General features: G+C 35.0%; 1 protein-coding gene across 2 annotated transcripts in view; it reads left to right on the top strand.

Annotated features, from left to right (window-relative positions):
- The window catches only part of ESYT2 (extended synaptotagmin 2), a 70554-nt gene extending 46676 nt beyond the window's left edge, over positions 1-23878 (top strand). Inside the window, exons 12-23 of one of the 2 annotated variants that reach the window (XM_081933785.1) lie at positions 1581-1670; positions 3432-3527; positions 9745-9807; positions 12040-12114; positions 13028-13114; positions 13735-13884; positions 16678-17063; positions 17640-17738; positions 18070-18201; positions 18766-18871; positions 19966-20015; positions 20726-23878. In XM_081933785.1, the coding sequence (XP_081789911.1) occupies positions 1581-1670; positions 3432-3527; positions 9745-9807; positions 12040-12114; positions 13028-13114; positions 13735-13884; positions 16678-17063; positions 17640-17738; positions 18070-18201; positions 18766-18871; positions 19966-20015; positions 20726-20771 (1380 nt within the window). In that variant the 3' untranslated portion in view covers positions 20772-23878. The remainder of the gene's footprint in view (positions 1-1580; positions 1671-3431; positions 3528-9744; positions 9808-12039; positions 12115-13027; positions 13115-13734; positions 13885-16677; positions 17064-17639; positions 17739-18069; positions 18202-18765; positions 18872-19965; positions 20016-20725) is intronic. The other variant, XM_081933786.1, reaches the window with a different exon arrangement.
- The last annotated feature ends 1199 nt before the right edge of the window (positions 23879-25077 follow it).

Below are 25077 nucleotides of genomic sequence, written 5' to 3' on the forward strand. Positions count from 1 at the left end.
AAAAGCCATGGGAGTGGAATACAAGCAGTCCTCATCTTATGGCCATAAGGAGCCTGTCCATCATGGTCATAAGACATGACAATCATAAAAAAGGTCAGTCATGTGACCACCTTCATTTTATTACTTTTTTGCAGTGGACATTAATCAAATCTCTGCTGTTAAATGAATCCATGGTCATTGAACAAATAGCAATAGCAGTAGCATTTAGACTTATATACCACTTCACAGTGCTTTACAGCCCTCTCTAAGTGATTTACTGTCAGTATATTGCCCCCAACAATCTGGGTCCTCATTTTACCGACCTCAGAAGGATGGAAGGCTGAGTCAAACTTGAGCAGGGGTGTCAAACTGAAGGCCTGCGGGGTGTTAAATTCTGGCCCTTCTTGATGCTCAAATGCTTTTAGTTCATTTAGCTAGCCCGCTGCCAGTGAAAATGGAGGCCAGGGGTTCCCCATTGCCCCACTTTTGGCCCAGGCAGCCTCCTGGCAAAAATGTGTTCCCCCCCTTCCCGGGCTCCGTTTTTGCTGGCAGAGGGATTCAGGTGGCTGTCCAGGACAAAAATGGACCCCAGGGGGAGCATCCCCCCACACTCCATTTTCCCAAGCATCAAGAAGGGACAGGAAAGGAGAAAGGGAATGAGGAAAGAAAACAGAAAAAGATGGGAAGAGAGCATGGTAGGAAAAAGTAGGAAGGAAGAGAAGAAAGATGAAAGGAGAATAAAGAGGCAAGGAAGGAAGGAAGGAAGGAAGGAAGGAAGGAAGGAAGGAAGGAAGGAAGGAAGGAAGGAAGGAAGGAAAGAGGGAGGGAGGGAGGGAGGGAGGGAGGGAAGGAAGTATTTGGCCACAATAGACAGCAAGGCTCCTCTGGAGTTCAAGGGCTTGGCATTCTCCCTGGTCTTGCCTTCCTCCGCTGGAGACAATGGAGCCCCCAGCCCCACCTGGGCCACCACAGGTGCCCCTGACATGAGTGATGTTGAGCTGGCCATACCCACCCTGATCATGCCCCTCCCAGGTCAAACCCAACCCTGATGCGGCCTCAATTAATTCGAGTTTGACACCCCTGACCTTGAGCGCGGTGGGACTCGAACTCCAGGCAGTGAGCTGAATTAGCCTGCAGTATTGCATTCTAGCCACTATGACACCACAAATGTTGTGGTTAAGCAAACCAATGGTTTGCTATGGACATGATTTTGGAAAACACCAAAAATAAGGACCAGTTTTTGGCAAAACAATCATAAAATGTGGTCATATGATTGCAGGATGCTGCAAACTGCTGTAAAAGTTCCTGTTAAATGTGTTTTGAGGTGTCCTAAGTTAAATATTCAGATGCTTAATTCTAAAAAGTCTTATGTATTTTATTATGAAATAATTTTACTCTAGTTTTCTGGGTGAAATGCAGGAAACAGTACAATTCTTGCCTGTTTGATAAAATGTTTTTATTCTGTCAGCTACAATGCCTTTAGCTGTTTTCATATGAAATGTCCTTAGTTGGCTTCGCCCAGGAATTTGTATGTAATGTTGGTAAAATTTTTGCAGCAAATGGCTTTGGTTCTTACTGTACTTTATGAATTTTCTTTACAGTGGTTTACTTTGGATGAAGTCTCCAAAGGAAAATTGCACTTAAAACTCGAATGGCTCACATTGAAGCCTACTGTTGAAAATCTTGACCAGGTATATTTGTCTATTCTTTTTTTTGCATTTGAAGAGGCTGTCATTAAAAATATGTCTTTAAATGTGTGGTTGTCCATATTCATTTAAATATGCTCTATTTCTAGAAGAACACAGAATAAAAAAACCCAAAGATTTATTTAGGCACAAAAATCCAAAGTTATTTTAGCAAGCCAAAAATAAGGGGTTTCTTTTCGACCTCTGGGTAAAACATGGCAGAGTGAAAATTGCTTTGCAAAAAACAGAGCCAATGACTGTGGCAAATGAGGAGACAGGGAATAGACTGGCTCTTTGATAATTCCTCTGGACAAGGAGAAGACTTGAGGTTACCTACAGATACTCCACTCAGCTGCTCCTCGTGAGGGGACTGCAAGATGGTGGTCTTTGGTCTATTTGGAGCTGTGGGAGATGAGGGAACAGCCATCTTGGCAGTTTTGAAAGAATACTAAATTTGCATATTTTTCTAATCACTTTCGAAAATTGTGTGTTAATTGGTTTTCATCTATTAGAAATCTTTGGATTGACAAGTTTTATAGCACTGGGTGAGTTTTGACTTCAAGTTTAAGAATTTAATAATTTTTTTTTTTTGATAAACAGCAAGAGTGATTAAAACTTTGATTTTAGAAAGTTACAAATAAACTAAGGATCTAGATAAATTTGAAGTAAGATTTTATTTTTATTTACTAAATCCATATGCTGCTCTCTCACCTATAAGAAATTAATTTTGGAAATTAATTATAAGAAACCTTCCTCTGGGAAAGTGCTTTTGTCCATTTTTAAATGCTTTATTTTTAAAAAAATATTCAACAGAAAAAATTAAAATTAGACACTAGAAGGAACTAAATATTACAATTAAAGGAGAAGAACACTCCAACTAGACTTATAGAATGAAGCAAAATATTTTACAACTGGACATTCTGAAGGATACTTTTGAACAATGGACCCAGAAGCTAATTTTAATTTTTTCTACTGTATACATGGATATGATATGAAGAGCAAAGTGAATACTGAAATCCTTGAATACACTTGCAAGTGTTAAGAAACACACTCAACTGGGAAAGTAAATTACATAAAACATAAATTTGCGGAATTTATTACATTTGTGGAATGTTATCTAGAATCAGTGCCTTCTATTGTTTGAGTCATTGCATCATGATGATCTAACATAAATATTGAATATATTATTTGTTTCTGTATTTAATATAAAGACTTCTCACCCCTAATAAATATTTTTTGCTTTGCCTGAAGTACTTATGGTTTGTAGGGGGATGGGGAAATATAAAAAAACCAGTATAGTATTTTCCCTCCAAATTCAGCGACTATTTTTTTCCAGTTCCAGGACACTTGGGCACTTGAGTTTCTTAAGTTCCTATTTTCATAATGTTTTATAGACATAATCTATGTATATCATTTCTCATATGTAGAATAGTTAATATTGAAAAATAATTCCATGGACTTTTAGAAATAGCATTAGCAGCAAGAATAAGGCAGGGAAAACATCCTCATGTTGCGGACTTTCTTTTCAGATGAAAGATTTTTTAATTCAAATCTAGCTTGGTTATGTTTGGAAATAATTAAAATATTTTACTTTAGGATAAATGTTGGCTACCTCGTTCTTTGATGAGATATAGTAATATACTTAATTTTAAATGATTATGTATAGTTACACTTTTATTTTCTAGTTTGCATACTATAACTTGTTTTCTTTTTAGTTAGCGATAAAGCACGAAACTACAGTTTTTAATCATATTTTTATGATTTTAGGTGCTAAAAAGCATTAGAGCTGATAAAGATCAAGCCGACGATGGGCTTTCATCAGCGTTGCTTATTCTTTATTTGGATTCAGCAAGAAATCTGCCAGTAAGTTTTAGGTGATAATGAAGCTTCTCTTGAGTGATTCCTAATTTTCTTCGGTCACACATTGCTTACTACGGTGCCACTTTGCCTCACAAATCACGTTATGTTTTAATTACTTTTCCTCATGCATTCCATTACATTGATAATTTTTTATGATAAACTTACCTTGTGGCTGAATTTATTTTGCAGGATCAGTAATCCAATCACGTTTATAGAACAATGTCATTTTAATTTACAGTAAATTTGCAGCGTTTATTAATGTGGTAATCTTACAATTTAGTGGACACTTTCTGAAAGGAAAAATAGATAATTGGTCAATTCCAGCTTCAAATGAATGAGTACGCTCCAAATCTGGAGCTATGGTGCTGTAGGACAGGAGCGTGTATATATGCTTTCAAATGGTGCCCTTTTTCTCTGTGAATGGAAACTCATTTAGGGTAAAATATTTAAAATCCAAACAATATATTGGGATGATCTCAGCAAGGAAGTATCCTGCTTCATTGTGGCAAATCAGCAGAGATAACTGAAAGCCAGCTTCTGATGTTATGAATTGCTAATGAAAATGACTTTTTTTCATTTGCTATTCTAGACTATATTTCATATACATAAATGTTTGAGCAGGGTTGGTGTGAATGCTTTCCCACATAGGCTTGCAAGCTTATAATTAAAAGATCTGTTTACTGTCTCCAAATAGCAGTTCCCAGAATAGCTGTGGAAACACCTTTCACTTTGTAAAACTAAAATGTGCCCACACACACTGTCCCGATTATACAGATTTTTCATTTTTGTGCAGAGAGAGAACCCAAATATGTATAATTGGACTGCTTCATGGAAAATTCCATATATTTAAACTGTAAATCATGGTATGTCTTTTAATATCCTTTTATCCAGGATTAAATCAAAAATAATGAATGGTCCCCAAATAAACCCAAGGATATGATGTTTATAACAAAGCATACATTTGCCGCCTTCATCCAGCCTTTAGGAAGGAAACTCCTAATGAAGTTTACTAATGTGACTTGAAGATAAAGTATTAGACAAGGATCAATGGTCGTTATGAAGTTTTCTAATTATGATTTTGCCATTTCAAAAGCAGAATTCTTCCTGAGCACTAGATGAAGTTGGTAACAATGATAATAGTGTATATATAGGAAATTTATTGGCAATATTATTAAAAACTTATTCTGGTAAAGCTTTTCTATTCTTTTCTTTGGTAAAAAAAACAACAACAGTGAATAATCTGTACAGGTAGTTCTTGACTTACAGTGATCCATTTAGTAACTGTTCGAAGTTACATTGGGACTCAAGAAAGTGACATGATTGGGTAAGTAGTTAGATAGGTAGGCAGCAGGCAGGGAGGCAGACAGAATAACTTTATTGTCATTTTGAATGTACACTAATCGGGATACATTAAAATGAAATTTCATTGCATACAGCTCTCAAGGGGTCACCACCTCCAATATGCACTACATGACTGACTGACAGACAGACAGACTCACTGAATGAATGAATAAATAAATAAATAAATACATACATACATACATAATTATGCATATATCCACATATATTATATGACACAGAGAAACAACTCGGTTTAGTTTGGATTTATACATGTCCATGGCGGGAGAAATGATTCTTGCGAGTTTACCAGACGGGTGGCATAGGGATCAAAACGGTTACAGAATCTGGAAGTCCTGCTAGAAATACTTCGAAACCTCCTCCCAGAGGGGAGCAACAGAAAAAGACCGTGAAGTGGGTGTGTGGGGTCTCTAGCAATGCTTTCAGCTCTAAACACTCAGCATTTATAAGCAGTATTCTGAATAACAGGAAGTGAGCTTCCTGTAATCTTCTTTACTGTCCTTACCACTCTCTCTATCTGAGGCACTGCTGCCACCAAACTAAACAGTGATGCAGTTTGTTAAAACACTCTCAATCGTGCCTCTGTAAAAAGTGGCCAGGACAGAAGGAGAAAGATGTGCTTGCCTCATCCGACACATTGCACATTTCACTAAGGATGACGTGGAAAGACCATATTGTTTTTCATATGACCATTGCAGCATCCCCATGGATGCTTTATAACTGGCATGTATTTATGACAGTTGCAGGGATCATGTGATCACTTTTTGAGATTTTGTGACAAAAGTCAATAGAAATTTTGGGCTCAATTTATTGGAGTATCTTATTCAAGACTGGCATAAATTAAGCCCAGTCCTTCAGGACAGTCATATCCTTGTCTTAAGTCCCTTGTGGCCTCCAAACCAGAAAAAGAGAGACATGGTAAATAATGAAGTGGCAACTCTTGTTTGCCTGGAATTAATGTCCCAGTTATGAAAAGTGGAAGGATGTGTTTCAATACTTATGCCAATAAAAATGTTAGTATAGCTTTGTCAAGACTTGTGGTGGACATGAGGCAATTTGTTATTGTGTTTGTGTTAGTTTTATTTTCATTTTATGTCCTGGAACTCTTGAATAGAATACCTTTTTCAAAAAAATATATATCAAGAAACAGTATGTAATAATGGGTCTCATTGTATCATAATCATCTGGTAGTATAATATAATTAAAATTTCCTTAAGAGAAATGAAGCTTTTTCACTTTGTCAAGAATGAATACAGATTAAAGTACAACTTCTATATATCCAGAAAATCTCTCTCTTTTTTCATTTACAACGATAGCAACTGTATTGATGTCTGGTATAAAAAGATGGTGCATGAGTTCACTAAAAAAAATATTATTGAAAAGTGCGATTTTGTTATGCAAGTGGTGTCTGTAGCTAAAATACACCCAATTGCAGTAGTAGAAGAAAAAAAATTGCCTGGAAATGTCGATAAAGCTAGATCAATAATGGAAAAATGTGCTATTGGTTTATCCTTTCTTTGTATGATTTTCAGTACTTAAGTTTTCTGTATCTATGCTAATGATAAAGCTGCTTGAGCCCTCAGGCTGCCAGAATCCTATGACTTTCTGCTTTCTCCTTCCATTTGCATTTTTCTAAAGAGTATCTACGAGGGAAAATTTGGGTGTGGATACTTAAAAGAGAGGAGAGCATCGGGACTAGTCTTTTGTGAAAATACTACCTCAGTCTATAGAGCGCTATTTGTGAGTTTTCAGGTTTACGTGTTCTGTTGTTTAAAAAAAAACCTTTTTTTTTAAACCTTGGTGTTCATAAACCCACTTTGCTCTAACATTGGAATGGAGGAGCATGCAGTACTTTGTTTTTTAAGTGCATGGTTTTAGAAGTTTATATTGTTTTGGCTACATTTTCAGTGGTGTAATTAGTTTAGCTTCTAGCTAAATTTGCTAATTTTTTCAGAAACTAGCATGCTCAATTACCTATTACCTTGAAAAAATGTGACGCTTGCAGAGAAATGAAATGGTCATGAATTGTAAAAATCAACATACTTTGTAATTGTTTTGGAAAGTAAATGCAAGTATTGTGTATGGCATATGTAAGGGCCCAGAAGGTCTTTAATTTGGTTCAAGTTGCATAATTAAAATTGGAATAATATGTGTTACAGAAAAAATACACCTCCTTGTGCAGTCATTAAAATATGGACCCATAAGTTAGGCGTTTCCATTTGAGCATATTAAAGTAGATTTTGCTGAGAGATAACAGCTGGTACAAAGACAGCCATTAAATTGCACAGTAAAGTAGAAATTTGAAAGAGTTACAAACATAAAATAAAATAAGGGTTGTGAATTCACATTGCATAATCATTTCAAGCTTGCAAACTACCTACGTTCCTGTTTTGTAGCATATCATTATTGGGTTTACTTTGAGAATCTTGATAGTCTTGAGTTTCTGAAATCAGTGTAAAAACAGGCCTGGTTATGTGTTTGATTCAAGTTGGAAAGTTTCAAATGTAATACCAAAACAGTATGTTACAATTAAATTCCCATATACTCTAATTTTGCTATCATTCCTCTGGTTCCAGTGCATTGTTTAAAACTTCCAACTCTATTAAGGCAATTGAAGCAATGTGTTACAGAAGTGAAGGTTGATCAGAAAAAAAACTTTTAACAGCAACTTGACCCAAATTAAACTTCACCTTGTCTTTTTTTTCTTTGTGGAACTGGAATAGTTCCTTCTTTTTATAGCTTAAAGATTCCTTAATAAGCATTATGGCATTTGCATGACAGTGGCATGCAAGCCGCAAGCATCTCTGTCATCTGTTATTTTTACTCTGATACATTGGCTCCTCTTCATCAAAAGCAGCTATGGTGTTCATCCTAAATCAAGGAGAATTTTTTTTAAAAATACAGCGTGAGGTAAAATTTCATGGCAGTCTTGAATGTGTCTGTTATATGTGTGTGAATCCCTCCAAAGAAAGTACTATTGCAAGAACAATTAGGAGCTGAAAATTAAATGCTAATAAACTACATGGGGAAAAAAGAAACGGAAGACTTTTTCCAGTCTAGGCAAATAGACATTCAGCATAAAACTACTACTAGCCCAAAGCTTTTTAAAACATAGAGAAAGGGAACTATTTCTAAAGTACATTGTGCTGCATCAAGTTGTTACAATACTTAGGTAGCTAGCCAAACAGAGGATACAGTGAGCATACCTGATTTACTTTTTAAAATAAACCTAAGGATAAATTTAGAGAATAATACAAGGAGTCCTCGAGTTACGGTCGTAATGAAACCTACCTAACCATGGTTGTAACTCGTGACAGTCATAAAATAGATCACTCATGTGACCAACCCAATTTTATACATTTTATTTGTGGTGGCCGTTAAACAAATGCTACAGTGATTAAGCAAATCAATTATTCATTCAGCAGTTTTGCCAAAAAAAGAAAGTAAGAAAGTAAATGGCGGTTTTCAGCAAAATCGGTGTAAAATGCAGTGAAGTGTTTGCAGAACCTTGCAGGTGGCCGTAAATGCATCATGCGACTGTAGAGGGGGCTGATCATTGGAAGTGTGAATCTGGATCATAAGTACTCCGTACCCCTAGTTGATCTGTCAAAACTTTGATTGCTAAGTAATTGATTATAAATCAAGGATTAGCTGTATACAGTACCTTTATTTAAAAATTAGTATCCATAAATTTATACTACTGCATTTTTTCTTGCCCATCTGATATTATTATTATTATTATTATTATTATTATTATTATTATTATTATTATTATTATTATTATTATTATTATTATTTTAGAATTGTTTAATTAGAGAAAATGGGGAGCTAGCGCATCCCAAGGCAAAAGTGCCAGCCTTTAGTTTATCTTTATAGCAACAGTGTTCTCAAATAAACAGGCCGCATAAGATTTCTTGAGGTAAATACTAGGTAGGAACTTTATTTGGAAGTGTGGCTTCCTGACAAGAAGACAAGCAGAAATTTTGTTAAAAATGTCTAATCTAAATCTAAAAATATATAGAGAGAACTTAGGTGATTAAACGGAGTAAAACAATCTACAAGTAAAGTCATTCTTAGTTAAAAAAAACTTGAATTAGTGCTCAACAACTCTTCAGTTTATCAGACATAATTTTTGGTATAATGTTTCTGTGGCATGATGTATAATATTGAGACACATGTAGAAGTTTTTATTTTTTTTCCCATTGAAAACAAGATTCACAGCAGACAAACTTTAAACAGTTATTCCGGAGGACAGATAATTCCCTTTCCTGTTTTGAATTAGCTAGCATGCTTTGCCCAGCAATTTAGCTTAAAGCTGGATTTAACGATGTATTTATTCCATCTCAGAAATGTTGAGACAAAATGAAATTCTACAATCCCTCTCCCTCCCTCTCTCTCTCTCTCTTTTTAAGAATTCCTAATTTCTAAAATTAGTTTGGTAGTGTTGTTTTAATTCATTATAATTTGCCTGCTTTACCCTCAGGACGGTGCAGTTTTTCTGAAATAAAATTAGCAATTGTTAATGAAAATTATCAGCTGGTTAGACCTACTCCATTTTTGTATCCATATTATCAAATCCAATGCAATGGACTATTATAGGGGGGAAAGTTACTGCCAAAAGGAGAATCTTAGCCTGTCTGGAAAAAGTCAGTGAAATATTGTAATTAAAAAACAGAATAAGAAGAAAAAAAGGGTATATCAAGTCATTTTATAGTAATTAATGTTCAAGCATTTTTCTCTTTCTTCTGAGAATGTTTGTTTTGTCTGCTGGTTGTTGTCATGTCCTTAATTAACCAATTGGAACTGCTTCGTTGCATGTCATATTAACCCTCCGTCTGTTCATTTTCTTCTGGTTTAAAAGCATAATCCTTTAGATTATAATCCAGAAGCCTTGAAGAAGTCTGCTGTTCAGAAAGTCTTAAAGGTAAAAGTGATACAATTTTCCATTTAAAATCACACAATTAAATAAAGATTCTGGCTGCCACTTTGGTCTATTGGTGAAGATACAATACTATACAAGTGCCTATGAGTTAGGCATGAGAGCCGTCTTTGAGCCAATCACTCACTCTCAGATCAACCCATCTCACAGTGTTGTTGTTATGGGGACAATAGGAGGAGACAAAAAGATTAGATACATTCGCAACCTTGAGTTATTTATAAAAATTATAAAGGCAAGCCTTAAAAGAATGGAAAATATCTTCAAATATTTTGAATTCCAGGAGATCTAAGCTTAGCGTCACAAAGTTAGATCAGGATGCGATAACATTAATTTGTCTGTGAGTGGAAGGCACATTCCATCAGTGGTTGCATTTACATAAATTATAGAAACAAATAATCTTTAATTTTAATCAATTATTTTAAAAAAGTTGGCATTAGAGAGTCAGCTATATTATTACTATTAAACAAATTATTTAATTCTTCTAAAATGGTACTGAATGTCCAATATATTTTCAAAAGCATGATTTTATTAAACCTGTTGATGCTTTTTTTTTTAATCCAGAGAATTTCCAAATTCCTTGATCCTTTTTTAATACATTTACTAAACTTGGAATGTAACTTGCATATTGGCAATCAAAATATTCATAAGAAAACTAATGTAAGGGCCACTAAGTCATCATGAAGCACAAACCCTTTGTAGGCTTATTAATTGCATCCCTTTTGTTTCAGGATCACCACTATGGATACAAGCATGGAATTAATAAGACAAATTGCCAATGGAAAACTAAATTTAGTCCTGCCACTAATGTGGAAAGTAGGAGCAGTGCTTTTTTGAAGATGCTGACAGCACAGAATAGCTTGTTTATAAATTGTGCAGATACACAGCTCAGAATTGCTGGTTAAACTGAAAGGCTAGCTGTAAGCAAATATATAGACACTACATATCTGTTTTCTCCTTACCTGTAGAAAACTTAATTGGTAGCATATATAAAAAAGAAATGTGCCTCCCTGTTTCCTGAGTTAAGAAGTAAGACTTGAATCTTACTTTTATTGCTGTTAGAAACAAGTTCTGGTTATATTAAAGGGGTAGTGTATTATTTTCGGAGAGGCGTTTCGCCTGTCCCATCAGTTTTGCCATTCAGCAGTAAATAAATTGTCTAAATTTTACGTAAGCATTTTAAAAACCAGAAATTGATAAACTTAAGAAAAACATAAATAAGAAGAATAAGTATCTGAACAGGTCAGTATACACAGGCTAAACATTCAGTAAACAATACATTTTATCAAATGAAGACATGATTGAGACCCTCTTGAACACATATTCAAAAATATGTCATATAAGAGTGGATGATATTGATGAAGATCCCTATAGCTCATATTTTGCCCTTGAAGATAATTTTCAGAAATGGAACTAATCTGGGAGAAAATCTGAATGAATTTTGTGCCAATTTAAAAATTTTCATAACGAGAAATAATTAAAAGCTAGGTGAATCAAACTAAATACGGCTTCCCCTATAAAAATTCAAAACAATATGTGTTGAGATAAGAATACCCATGTCTTTAGTCTGCAATTTTTGTCTTAACATTGTTTTAACTTCTTTTTTAATCATGTTACTTTTTGGAGTTCCAGTTTATAAATTAATTATTAATAATTTAATTAATGTATTAACAGCATTGATAGATGCTTCAAATTAACTTCTGTAATTCCTTTTTAACAAAAAGTATTTAACTGAGACATTGGTAGGGAGCCTATTAACAGACATTCATAATCTGAGTTCTTTAAAATTACTTTTGTAGTTTTAGTAAGAAAATTGGCTAAACTTACAATAGAAGCCATAGCATATCATCTATTTTGTTACCCTCCAAATGTTTTGATTCTGACATTCTGCTTAATCATTCCATATATGTAAGATTAGCTTTCTAAACTTGCATTTTCTCCATATGCTCCTTTTGCTTCCTGACCGCAACATTCATTCATTTGTTCTGATGTTGCTTCATTAATTTGGGGAGGGGGAAATGAAATGCTTATTTAAGGATGAAACGTTGAGCACCTTAAACCAATTCGTTCAAAAACACAATACTTGTAAGGAGGTTGGAAACCTCAGTAATTTCTACGTCGAATCTTTCAAGGCAAGTTATGCGATTCCTTTATCTCATATATGTTTGTGACACAGAATGTGGATAAGAATAATAGAATTATTGTTTTTTACATTTTCAGTCAGGGAAGAAAATGAACAGTAATCCAAATCCCCTTGTCTTAATGACAGTTGGACATAAATCACAAGAAAGCAAGGTAAGTCTTAACCACTTTTGTCCTTTTCTGTAAAGCAATGCAGTTCACACCATCCTAATTTTTCCAGGTTTTGTATATACAGGATCACATCAATCTGTGTAACATTTTCTTTCAAAGCTGATGGAATCCCTTACTCTCCCGCCCCCTAAGCAATTTGCAGGCACTTGGATCTGAATTAGAATTGGGTGTCATGATTTTTCTCAAAGGACATACTGCTGTGAGCTTCTTTGGATAAGAAGTACTGTACTTGTAAGCTGCTCTGGGAGGACAGTATCCTTCACATTACTCTCTACCCCAACTCATATTTCTGATCTGGATTGGGAGTGCAGGTGAAATAAAAGGTTAAATCTGTTGCCCATTCCAGAAATCCAATCAGGAAAAAAAAATCCTGATATCTGTAATTTGTATTGAGGGACAAAGCCCATTGTACAGTGTGAAGTACAGACTCCCAAACCACTTTGATGTTTTTATGTATTTATTTGCATGTGTATGTTGAATATTCAGCTCTGTGATTTTCATTGTTGTCCAGTTCCCTTAATACAGGGGTCAGCAACCTGCGGCTCTGGAGCTGCATGTGGCTTTTCCCTCCCACTGCTGCAGCTCCCTGTTGCTGGCCAGCTCCACAATTGATAGGGCTTTCAGTTAGGACAGGTAAAGGTAAAAAGAAGGCCGCGTTAGGAGGAGACTCTATGGTAGGGGGACTGGACTTCCAGTCGGTTCCAAAATTGAACAGGGGGCTTCTGGTTCGGACCTTTGTGGCTCTTTGAGTGTTTAAGGTTGCCGACCTCTGGCTTAATATATTACCCAAGCACATGCAATTCTTGGAGCAAAGGCAGAAGAATGCCTGTGTATCTGTATAAGTAGGCTTTGTTTTTTGCCATGTATGTTAATAAAGAATCCTGCCTTTGAATAGATCCGCTATAAGACCAATGAACCCGTTTGGGAAGAGCATTTCACTTTTTTTGTTCATAATCCTCGACGACAAGAGCTAGAGGTTGAGGTAGGTCATTCTTGTTATTGCCTTATCTGAGGTATCTGTTGAGGGTAGAATGCCAGAATGGCTGCAGCATTGGAAGTATTACAGCAAAAATGTTGTACTCTTTTAACATTTGCAAATGTTTTGCTGAATAGACAAGGGATCCTATCTTGGAAATAGTTATAGTTCTGCCTATGCTGAATCATTTGCTTAGTAAATTTGAGGCAGGTGATTAGAAAATGTTTTAATTATTTTGGTAATATATATATGTAATATACTGTAAAGCTTACTTTATACTGAATATAGCATAAATGTAATATCAAATTTGGCTTTCTCTAATGCCGGATTTAAGTGTGTAAGTAAGAAAAGTTACAATACATCAAAATTCAGATTATAGGAAACAAAGATGTCTTGTTTAAGTGTTGTTATTGAATTATTTTTAAATACTATATTCTCTTTTTCTTTATTAGAAAAAGCCAATGTGCCTATCATGTTTTTTGCATGGGTTCATTCTAAGCTGATTAAGTTTATTAATGGGTCAAGAATCAGATTAATTGAATAAAATTAAGGACTCAATAATTTGTTAACTTTTTAAAATACAGGTTTTCATTTAACTGTAATAATTATTTTTCCTTCTTCTATAGGTCAAGGATGAACAACATCAGTGCTCCTTGGGAAATTTTAAGCTTCCTCTTAACCAACTCCTTGCAAGTGAAGATCTAACTATGCATCAGAGATTTCATCTCAACAATTCTGGTCCAAACAGCACTGTATACATGAAGCTTGCACTCAGGGTATATTACAACAGTTTCCTAAATTTATTTAAAAATTAAGCAAGTAATAATTGTGATAATGGTAGTGATATGCAAATTATGTTTTAAGAAAGAAAGTCAGGAAAATATTTTAAAAGGTGTGAGAAGTTGTAAACTTAGTTACTTGATGGACACATTAAAAGTTATTGACACCAAAGCTGCAGGCTGTGGTAAAAGTGTCAATATATTCCATAAAGTGAATCTGTATTTCAGTGAAGGAGCATAATGTTTTGAATGCAAGAGTTCAGCACTGCCATGCTTCCCTTTTGTTGTCGAAAAGCAAAAGTGATTAAGACGAACTGCCTAATTTTTGGATAGTTTTCTCCCATCAAGTTAAGAAGAAATGTCCAGAGCTCTACTTTTAATGTGAAACAATTCCCCTTCTTATACCTGCTTAATCTATAGGAAGGTCTGCATTTGGAATGAATAAAAATAACTATAGTGCTCCTTACGTCAAGATATAGATCCCTTTAAAATGGCAATATTAAGAGGTTTTTTTTTCAAATGTGCCATACTTCTAAGTGTGTGCATGTCTTTTTTTAAATAGTTTTTATTGAACATTTTAATCTTTAAAAACAGAAAGAAAAACCCAACAAGAAAAAACAAAACACAAAACATACATAATAATGTAAAGCAATTATACAGTCTTATGTATTGGCTTTCATGTTTAGCCTTTCTAGTTCTCCATTCTGCATTGCCTCCCAATTGCTTTTGCTTTGTCCTATAATATAACAAGATTAAGAGTTAAAAACGACACAAAGAGCATCATAATTGACCTATCTTTACAACAGACGGTAAATAAGGATATTTTCTGATGAGATAGAATCAATAGCAACAGCATAGCAATAGCATTTAGGCATATATATTGTCCCATAGTGTTTTAGAGCACTCTTTGGGTAGTTTACACTGGGAGCATTGTTTGTATATTGCCCCTTACAATCTGAGTTCTCATTTTACTGACCTTGGAAGGATGGAAGGCTGAGTCAAGTTTGAGTCCCATTAGGATCGACATCCTAGCTGTGGGTAGAGTTTGCCTGCAGTACTACACTTCAATCATTCACCACCAAGGTTCCTTTCATATATTACATCATATGCACCAGGAAAGGGCAATCTGGTGTCTCTCAGATATTTTGGATTACCCTTCTATAAATACCAGACATTATACCCAATAATCAGGGATTCTAGGGAATTGTATCCAAAATATCTGGAAATGCCAGATTTGTTACACAGTATATGTGTACTGCATGTGTATGACAACAAATAATACCTCATATCATTCTCATACCTGATGTTACGTTCCGTGTAGCATCTTGCAGACTCAAGATTTTAGATACCACAGGACTACTGCCTCTCTTTCTCTCTCGCTTGCTCCTTTTGTTTATCTTACCCTCAATGTGTGAAATTAGGCGTTTTATAGAATGCCTAGGAAATCTATACAATGCCAAAAATGGGATGTCAAAGTACAAAATGCTTAATATTTCACGTTTCCCAGGCAATGCCAAAAGGCAAACTGGCAAAGTATAAAATAATTCGGTGAAAATGCCATCCTAGCCTTTCTTGTTGGAACAAGTAGGTCAATGCTTTGTCTTTTTCTCTCTCTTTTTCAGTAAGAAAGTCTTGTACTTTATTTTGCATGTCTTCTTTCATTTTCGTATACGTCCTAACCCTTTACATGACTTTCTTACTATGCTGCATAATGCCTAGGGAGATTATATAGCATATTAAAATAATGAAGGCATTTCATACTTCGCCTAAAAATGCCATGCTTTCTATAGATTTACTAGGCATTCTATACTATGCAAGCTTTTTACACATTCTTTTCAGGGATTAAATCCAGTGAAGATTGTTAACGGTTCTGAAAAAAGCTTGATAGCAAAAATCTTTAACTGTTATTGAGAGGAATATCAAGGTTGCCAGTGCTTAACAAATGGAAGAGGCTGGACTAGTGTGTATTTTTAATTCTCCACAGCCACAAAATAGAAACTTCCACCAAGTGAGATGCATAGATGTTCCATTGAAAGCTTTCCTTTTGTAAAACATAAAAAGAGAATACAGACAATCTTTGATTTAGGAATATAACGGAATCTGCCCTTTGCAGTCATAACTCATGAAAGTTTAAAAGCAGGCTATCATGTGATCAGTCAGATTTTATTACCTTTTTTATGGTGGGTGTTAAGCAAACCCATTGTTTGCTATGGCATGTTGATGATGAAAACCAGGGGAAAAAAACACTAATTTTCAGCAAAAATATAAATTGTGGTCACATTACCATGGGATGCTCCAAATGCAGATCGATTGCCAATTGTCTGAAATGTGGACACATGATCAGGGGAAGTGGCTATTGGAACTTTGCAGTAGGAACGTACAATTTAGGGATCTGTCATAATAGACTCTGTGCTGGAAATAAGTTGAGGGCTATTTGTATTTCCTATCAATTAAGTTTCATTCAGGCAAACTTTTCTTTTTCCCATCATGGTGGAGATTAAGGGCAAACATTCTAGTTAGGCATAACTCTCTGGTAAATTACATACTACATGAAATTTTCCAGGCATGTTTCTATATAGAGCAGTTGGAGAGAGAGGAAAAAATAGCCTCAAAGAGAACTCTTCTAGGTTTGCTTTAGTTCTCTTTGTAATCTGTTTGTTGTTCTTCAGCTCCCTTCCCAATGCTGGGTTTTGCAACCTTTGAAACTCCATTCATTGATGTAGGCAATTTTTTTTCCTGAACTGTAAGAAGGAATGAAAGTGATCTTCTTGTTTGTTTTGTGACTATTAGATCCTTTCTCTTGAAAACCAAGAGAGATCTCCAGATTACCAATATACGTCCAAAGTGAAGAGGCCTTCTGTTTCCAAAGATGGGAGGAAGGGTACTTTCAAGCCTCAGGTGCCCCCCTCTCCAGCAGCTGATGTGAGCAAAGCCCCAAGTTCTACAGCTGCAGATGCCAATAAAAGGACTGACGGGATGGAAGCAGGCCTCCCCTCCAATCCTAACCCTCAATGGCCAACAGATCTCAGCAGAAGTTCCTCCAGTCTTCTGACCTCCAATTTGAGTGGTTCTCCCAGCCACCTTTCAGTCAAAGAGCCTACTCCAAGTATAGCTTCAGACATCTCTCTCCCCATCGCCACGCAGGAGCTGAGGCAACGTCTGAGGCAACTTGAAAAGTACAGTCCCAAATTCTTTTTCATATTGTATCTATTCTTACATTAGCATTTTTACTTTGAGTTCTTTTCCTAATGATTCTAAGCACAATAATCTGCATTTTATTTACAGTATCTGGGCATTGAGTTGACATTTTCATGACGTCTCCACCTTGACTCAGATATTTATTTACAATTTTAAAAAGCACCAGCCTCAGCACCCCACAATTTATATATTGCCAGTATTTCCCCCCTCCCCAATTTTCTGCACAATAAGCACCTCTTGTTTTATATTGTTACTTCTCAAAACCAAAACATGTCTTCACAAATCAACAATTACTTAATATTCAGTAATGCTGAATTTTAATTGTGTCTGGAAAACCAGAATGAATTGTAAATTGTACATACAGAACCTAATTAGGATTGTCTTATGTAAGCAGGTGGGTTAGAATAGTAGTTTAGGGTTCTTATTGAAGTATTTATTTGATATTTTTTTGCCTTTGGGATACAATATATCCCCAAAATCACAAAAGGAAGAATTGTTTTTTTGTCATTGTGGAAACTCAATGCTGATAGTTTGTATTATCTTGATTTTTGTAGTGGATCAACGTTGGGACAGTCACCATTGGGCCAGATTCAGTTAACAATTCGTCACAGTTCACAGAGAAACAAACTTATGGTGGTTGTGCATACATGCAGGTGATTGTATTATATATTTCTTGCATTTATCAGTTTATCTGTAAGGTATGGTAGCTATGCTGGAGAACTGGGAAAACTCTGCTTTCTTCTCTCCCTTCTCGTCAAAAATGCTGAGCTTTATTCCTCCAGTTAAATCTCCCCGTTTAACTGTGACGTTGACTAACCAGGATTCTCTTGGGAATCCAAGCTAAGGGCTCTTCTTTAGGCAGATGGAAAAAAGAGATCAGCGAATCCTGGAAAAATGGGTATTGACCAAGCATTGTCAAAATTTGCAGATGTGCTGCTTTATTAACTATTTCTGATCTGGATATTTTTTATTGTTTCATTGTAGAAATCTAATTGCCTTTTCAGAAGAAGGTTCCGACCCTTATGTTCGAATGTATTTATTGCCTGACAAGAGGAGATCAGGAAGAAGAAAAACAAGTGTTTCAAAGAAGAATTTAAATCCAGTGTTTGATCAGGCGTATGTTACAGTCTGATTCCTGATTTTACTGCATAAAGTTGTGAAATTATTAAAATTTCTTTCCTTGCACTGAAATGTTACTTCTATTGATTTTTAAGAAGGCATCTAGAAAGGGGTTAATAATTCACTGTTACTAGAAGTGCAATGCAGGGAGATAAAAATAAATGCAGATTATCACCCCTTGGTTTATTTTGTTACTATCTCTATAAATAAAATTATTTAAAAATGAGTCTTTTATTAGTACGATCACAATATCTTTTTGTAAAAAATAAGTTGTCAAAGCCTTGTCAGTTGGGTGTTAATATAAAAAAATTAATTTAGCAAAGAAGAATTTGAAGCTAAGCCTTGGGATAACATAGATATTAAAATGAGCATTAAAAAGTGGAAGGCAAATAATTTTGCAGAGGGAAATGTTCCTTATGTAATAGATATGAGTTGAACAGTTGCAACCTCAAAAATCTCGCTGATTTTCAGGGCTCCTTAGCCAAATATTCTGAAGCCACAGATCTCCTGATTTCAAAGTACTTTGAATATATTCTGCCTGAAACATTTTTCCCTTCTCAGTTTTGATTTTAGCGTTCCGTTGTCTGATCTACAGAGAAGAACTTTAGATGTTGCAGTGAAGAACAGTGGAGGATTCTTGTCTAAAGATAAAGGTCTGCTTGGTAAGGTGAGTATCACAGATGTAAAAAAAAAAAGCAGTGCTTGGATAATGTGACAAATAAATGTGAATTGAAGTATTGTAGAATATCAACTAGTTCTTTTTTTAACAGCTTATTTATTTATTTAATTTATATGCCACACGTCTCACTATCCAGGTGACTGGGCAGCTAACAAGACAGTAAAAGGAAGAGCATGCAAACATAATGTCAACTCATAAAACAATTGCATGTCTGTTATCAAGTTGCCATGGTGAGGAAAGGTGGGGGAAGCACACTCCATGCATACCTTCAGCTAGAGTCGGTGCTCAGATTACTACAGCAGCCTTGTGAGATGTGTACCTCGTTGGAGAATGTGATTTATGACACAAACTGAGGGGAGGGGAGAAACGGACAGTCATAATTTAAATGAGGCCAGATCTGACTGCAATGGGGTATTGCTGAAATGGTGTTCCTAATAAATAAAAGAAATGGATTTCTTTTGAAACTTGGTTCGAGGCACATGAATTAATTAGGGCATCTTTCGGAAACCTGACACCTTAAAAATATTAAAATTAACAGGAATTAGATAAAACTGGGAACCAAGTGCATGAGCAATATGGAGGTGGGATCTTCTTTCGTAGTCTATTAGCCATCACAACCCCCATTGGGGCCCTATGCCAATTGGCAGAGCCATGTTCTGAAAGCCAAGAGGGTGGGAATGGATTATTGGCATAATCTCATAAACCTTACATATAGCTGATTCTGAAACATAATTATTTATTTTCCTCCCCTTATGCATTCTGTAGCAAAATCCCATTGAGCTGATGTGTAAAGATTTGAATTGAAAAAAATCTCAGATGTTACCTTTACCTTCTGCGATGTATTGCTTATAAGGATTTAAGATCCATGGATTTGGAGGGGAAGCTGTGAAATATATTCATAAAATAGAGCCAGGTGTTGAATATGTTAACTTTGTAATGGAATCACGGTTGAGATACCACATTTGTGAGCAATGATTGTGACCATACAGGAGGTTAGGAGACAAAGCCAGAATCTAGGATGGTTTTCCACAGAAGCAAAGCATGTAGAATCTTGTGTCATCATTTAGTTTTTGTTCTCACAGGTATTGATACCGCTGGCTTCAGAAGAACTTTCCAAAAATTGTACTCAATGGTAAGTACAGCCATAGGATGCCTTTTCAATTTTACCTCATTGAGAATTTGGGGAAGAGTTGGGGCAAACATTAAAATACAAGGACAGAGAGATAGCCATCCTGAAACAGATACCGAAGAAAGTAAGAGATAAGAGGAAAAAATATGCACAATTAGCAAAAAAATTATTTGATAAAGGATTTTGGTTTCGGTGGCTTCTGCCAGAAGGTATGGTGATTTTCTGGGAGGGCAGTAGAATTAGAATTAATACAACTATGGAGGCGGAGGCCTTCATGGAAAAAAACAAAGCTCTCCTAGACAAAGCGGAGGACACTACACAAGATATGGGAGGTGCCGAGGCTTTGCTGACAGGCGGGGGGGAGGAGGCAACAATGAGAAAACTCAGATCACAAAAGTAAGTTAGAAAAATAGTGCAATTGCTGATATAATGAATCTTTTTGTTTGATACAAAATAAATGATTGAAATTATTGAAAGATACAATGTAAGAATAAGCTGTCAAAATCTAGTTAAGCAATAACATCTTGTTTATCTTTTTGTAAAAGTTATGAGTCTAGGGGGGAATACCATTTCCTGCACGATGTAGCTGTCAAAATTTGTACACATATCCAATACCCCTTTCCTAAAAATTTTGCAAAACCAATAAAACTCTTTTAAAAAAAAGAATTTGGGGAAGAGTTCATTGTTTCTTTTTTCTTCTGTTTGTTTCGTAGGTATGACTTGACAGAAGATGGGACAAGAATTAACGTTGCACCTTAGGCAGCTTTGGATTTCAAAAGCTCCTGTTAGCATATATTTGCCAATCTTTATGTCTTTTATTAGCACTGTACCAATATTACTTTTTATAACTCATAGTTACTTGGCCCATCACCCCAACCGTTTTATAATATCTTGAGATTTTGCTGTAGGCTTAAGTCAGCTTACTTATAAACAGTTTTTTTCCCCCATTTGTTACAGCAATATTACTGTGCAATAGGATTTGTAGAATAAACATTTGTTTCATTAGGTCCTGTTATGGCATTTCTGTCCTTAAGAAAAGTGGGCTATCTTTCATTTTTTCTACCTTATTTTTGTCTCATCAAGATATCTGCCATGTAAATAGATACTATTTTTTAAAATGCATTATCCTCAGAGGGGTAAATGCAGAAGAAATGTCAAAGAAAACTATTTTCTTTGAAAAAAGGATGATATAAAAATCTTAAAAACAAATTTGAGAATAGCATAGCTAGCAAAATGGACTTAATCTTACTAATATTATGGATTTAAGAGTTTCTTATTTTTAAAAAAATGAAAACTATTGATGTAATGATGTATGATTAAAGATTTGAAAAAAGGGAAATACAAAATATTAACCTTTAATATTTATTATATTATAATGCATATAATTCACAAATGCATATATTATATATTTACCTAGGATGTGAAAATGAAGATTTATGTAGTACAGTACCGTGTTTTTTTCCATTCACTGCTTCTTATTAAAGGTTTATTTATCCTATCCACAATGCTGGGAAAATGCCTATGCAACAGAATGCTCAAGATATATAACAAATTAGGATTTGGCAGCCACCCTGATACAAATTGCGATGTCACATTGATTGCTACCGATAGGAAACAGTTTATAACTGATTTTTAAAGCATGTTTACAATTGTATGTGGAATACCAGCAATAATGAGGTCAAACTGTAGAGACTTCTGAATTTCTGCTTGATTCTTTCACAGTTGTTTCAGTACTATCAGTATTGGTGCCTTGAGCGGGTTTTTTATTTTTATTTTTGGATCAATGCATGTAGTAACCACATAGCATTCATAGCACTGCATTCTTTATGAAAGTACCAGTTCCAAAGTTGATTCATTCACACATTATCAATAAGGAATATGACAGTGCAGAATGGGAGGACAGAGTGTGCAAAAACAGCATTGAAGCTGATCCACAGTGCTTCTGTATAACAATAATGCAGGAAAAAAAGACTTCCAATGAATCATTTAAAATCAAATGTATCTTCTAATCAGTATAGCTTTTTTCCATTTGATTTTGTCAGGCCCAGGAAACGCAAGAACAGTTTGCGAAAATGGGCTTGGTTATTTGAGTGTGAACATTTTATTCACTGTTGCTTTCAGAATATAACCCGGGAGAGGGGGAGCATTAATTATATTTATTCAAATATTTTTGAAAGCTTTCTCAGATGGTTGTAACAATGACACATTTTTTGTATTTTAACCCAAGAAATGACATAGTTCCATGGAAATTAGTGGCTACACATCATCTTGAATATATATGCAATGCCTTTCTAAGAATAATACAATAGTATAAAATAATAAAATTTTATCAGAATTTTGAAAGTCTTAAAAAGTTCTCTGGCCAAATGATTTCTATGGGTGAATAAACTTTAAGGATATTAGCTTTATAATTGAACGTACAAAATCTTAACTCTGGCTTAGACAATTTTGAAGAAATTCTCCAAGAGGAGCAGTCTTCGCTGAAGCTTGTAGAGATCTTCCCATTGTGCCCTATAAATAACTAGACTATTAAGGATACCAAAGTGCCTATAAAATATGTAGTAGATTGTCTATATCATGTTTTGAGAATCAGTTGTCTATATTTCAGTGTGATGTAACTGCACACGGGCATGTATGCTTCTCCTGTGTTTTATTATGAATGTGCCTCATTAAGGTAGACTTTATAATATCACTCAGACATTGGCTTCATACAGAATAGCATGAGTAACTCTTATCACAACATAGCTTAGGTTAGCAGTCCCCACTTCCTTTTAAATGACAGAAATGCATTTACTGCATGACAACTTTCAGGGAAATCTAAAAAAGGGATGATATGCAAGAGGATGATTCAGCCATTAAGTATAGTTATGAGGGAAAAATATAAATAAATAAACCCATAATTTGAAGTTTATTGAAGAAAATCAAGATTTCTTCTAACCTTTGCATTCTGTTGTGGCTTAAAGTGACATCAGTGAGTAAGAGTACTATATGGTGGCATTGCTTAAGTGGTAATTTCTAAAGTTATATTTTAATTCTACTAACAAGGGGTAGCCTGGTGAGAAGAGGAGACTCATAATGTCAATAAATATATGCAGAATGATCTAGCACTTTGGGCTTCTTTTTTGCAATTAAAACTAAAATTAGCAAAATGAATAAAAATGAGGAAAAACAAAGGTCCACTAATAAGTTGAAATAAGCCTTTTAGTTTGATGTTAAGGTACACAAAGTAATGTTTTCTTCCTTATTCATCTTCTCTGTTCCTTCTAATAAGACCATATCTCTTGCATTTTGCATGAAATGCAAAAGAAATTGAATTGCTGCAATGCGAAATATATTGAAAATAGCTTTGCAGTAAAGAGATGGAGAAATTTTGGACCAAAATCTGAATGATGAGTAAAACATTTTTTCTGCCTTTGGGACATAGAAACTGAGTGCATGAATAAATATCCTGTTCACAATTTAATGGTTCACTGAAGAATGATGAGGATTGATGAGATTCCAATTAGCAATTCTATGACTGAGTACCATCAGATTAGATTTCTGTGTTTTCTATTCTGTGCCTTAAAAGAAAGCTTAAATATTTCATGTAATGAAAGCCAAGCTTTGTTCTCTGTATTTACCCATCTTTATGTGCTATTGAAACTGGTGCAGTTTTTTGTGGCATTTTGTATTTAGAGCTGCTGTAAACTAACCACCAATGAAGCTGTTATTTGACTTAGGGATTTAACATTCTTTCCTGTTTCAAACTCTCTATCATGATGCAGCAACTGGGGAAAAGAAAAGAGTAGTTTGACTACAGATTGCATTTTTTCGCTGATCTAATTTTGCTATTGCATGTATTTATTCAGTAAATGATTCATACGGAACTCACTGCCTCTTTTCATTCATTCAAAGACCATCTGCTGGGTTTACCTGACATAATTAGCAGCTTTTACTGCCCTCAGTTCATTTCCTAAAACATTGTATTACATACAGATACATCAAAATAAAGAAGAACAGATTCAAAATGATTGCATTTTCTTAAGAATTGTAGCTTTTTTTTGTTGCAATTTGCAATCCATCCATTGAGTTGGTTCGTAAAACTTTGATGAAAGTGTTCAAAAAGAAGAAAATTGCTTGACAAGTGTTGCTATGCATATGAATTAAATCTTGCTTCTTCTTCTCTGTAGTTGATGCTACCTTTCCTTTCTTCCAACATTAGTTTTAGAACAGGTCGCCAATTTTAAAAATGTTTGCAACATTATATATCCTTAGTACCTGTAGATTCCTACTTGAAAAAATCCATTGTGCAAATTGTGACATTTGACTGAATGTGAATGTTGTTATAACCAATCAGAATCTCAGAATCTAATTCTTTCATCACCTTGACAATTAGTAATATAGACCACATTTCCAAAAACATAAGGGGACAAGACGGATATATAAATAAATAAATGTTCTGCTTTATAAACCCTTAGTAAGACCAGACCTGGAATACGTCTTCCAGACTTTGAAGTGCAGAGAAGAGCAACTAAGATAATTAAAGGCCTGCAATTAAAATATATGAAGGATGGTTGCAGGAATTGGTCTTGACTAGCTAGAGAAAAGAAGGATTAGGGATGACATCATAGCAGTATTCCAATATTTGAGGGGCTATCACAAAGAATAAAGGGCCAACTCATTTTCCAAACCACCAGAAGGCAAGACAGGAAACTAATTAAGGACAGAAGCAGCCTGTAATTAAGGAGAAACTTCCTAACAACAATTAACTAGTGGAATAGTTTGCCTTCAGAAGTTGTGGGTGCTTTCCAATGAATTTTTTTTTAAAAAAAACTGGACGGCCATTTGTGTGAAATGATATAGGCTCTCCTGCTTGAACAGGGGGTTGGACTAGAAGACCACTAAGGTCCCTTCCAGCTCTATTCTGATTAATTTAAATACAATGATACAGTTCTGTGCAAACATACAAAGGATCACACTTTTGATTAAAAACTATTCACTACAGCATGAAATACTTAAGAGAATTCATTGCCACTTAAAATCTGGATCATTTCACAGTCTACAATAAATGAATAAATTGAAGCTA

The sequence above is a fragment of the Natrix helvetica genome, assembly GCF_964273705.1.
Source record: "Natrix helvetica genome assembly, chromosome: Z".
NCBI lineage: Eukaryota > Metazoa > Chordata > Lepidosauria > Squamata > Natricidae > Natrix > Natrix helvetica.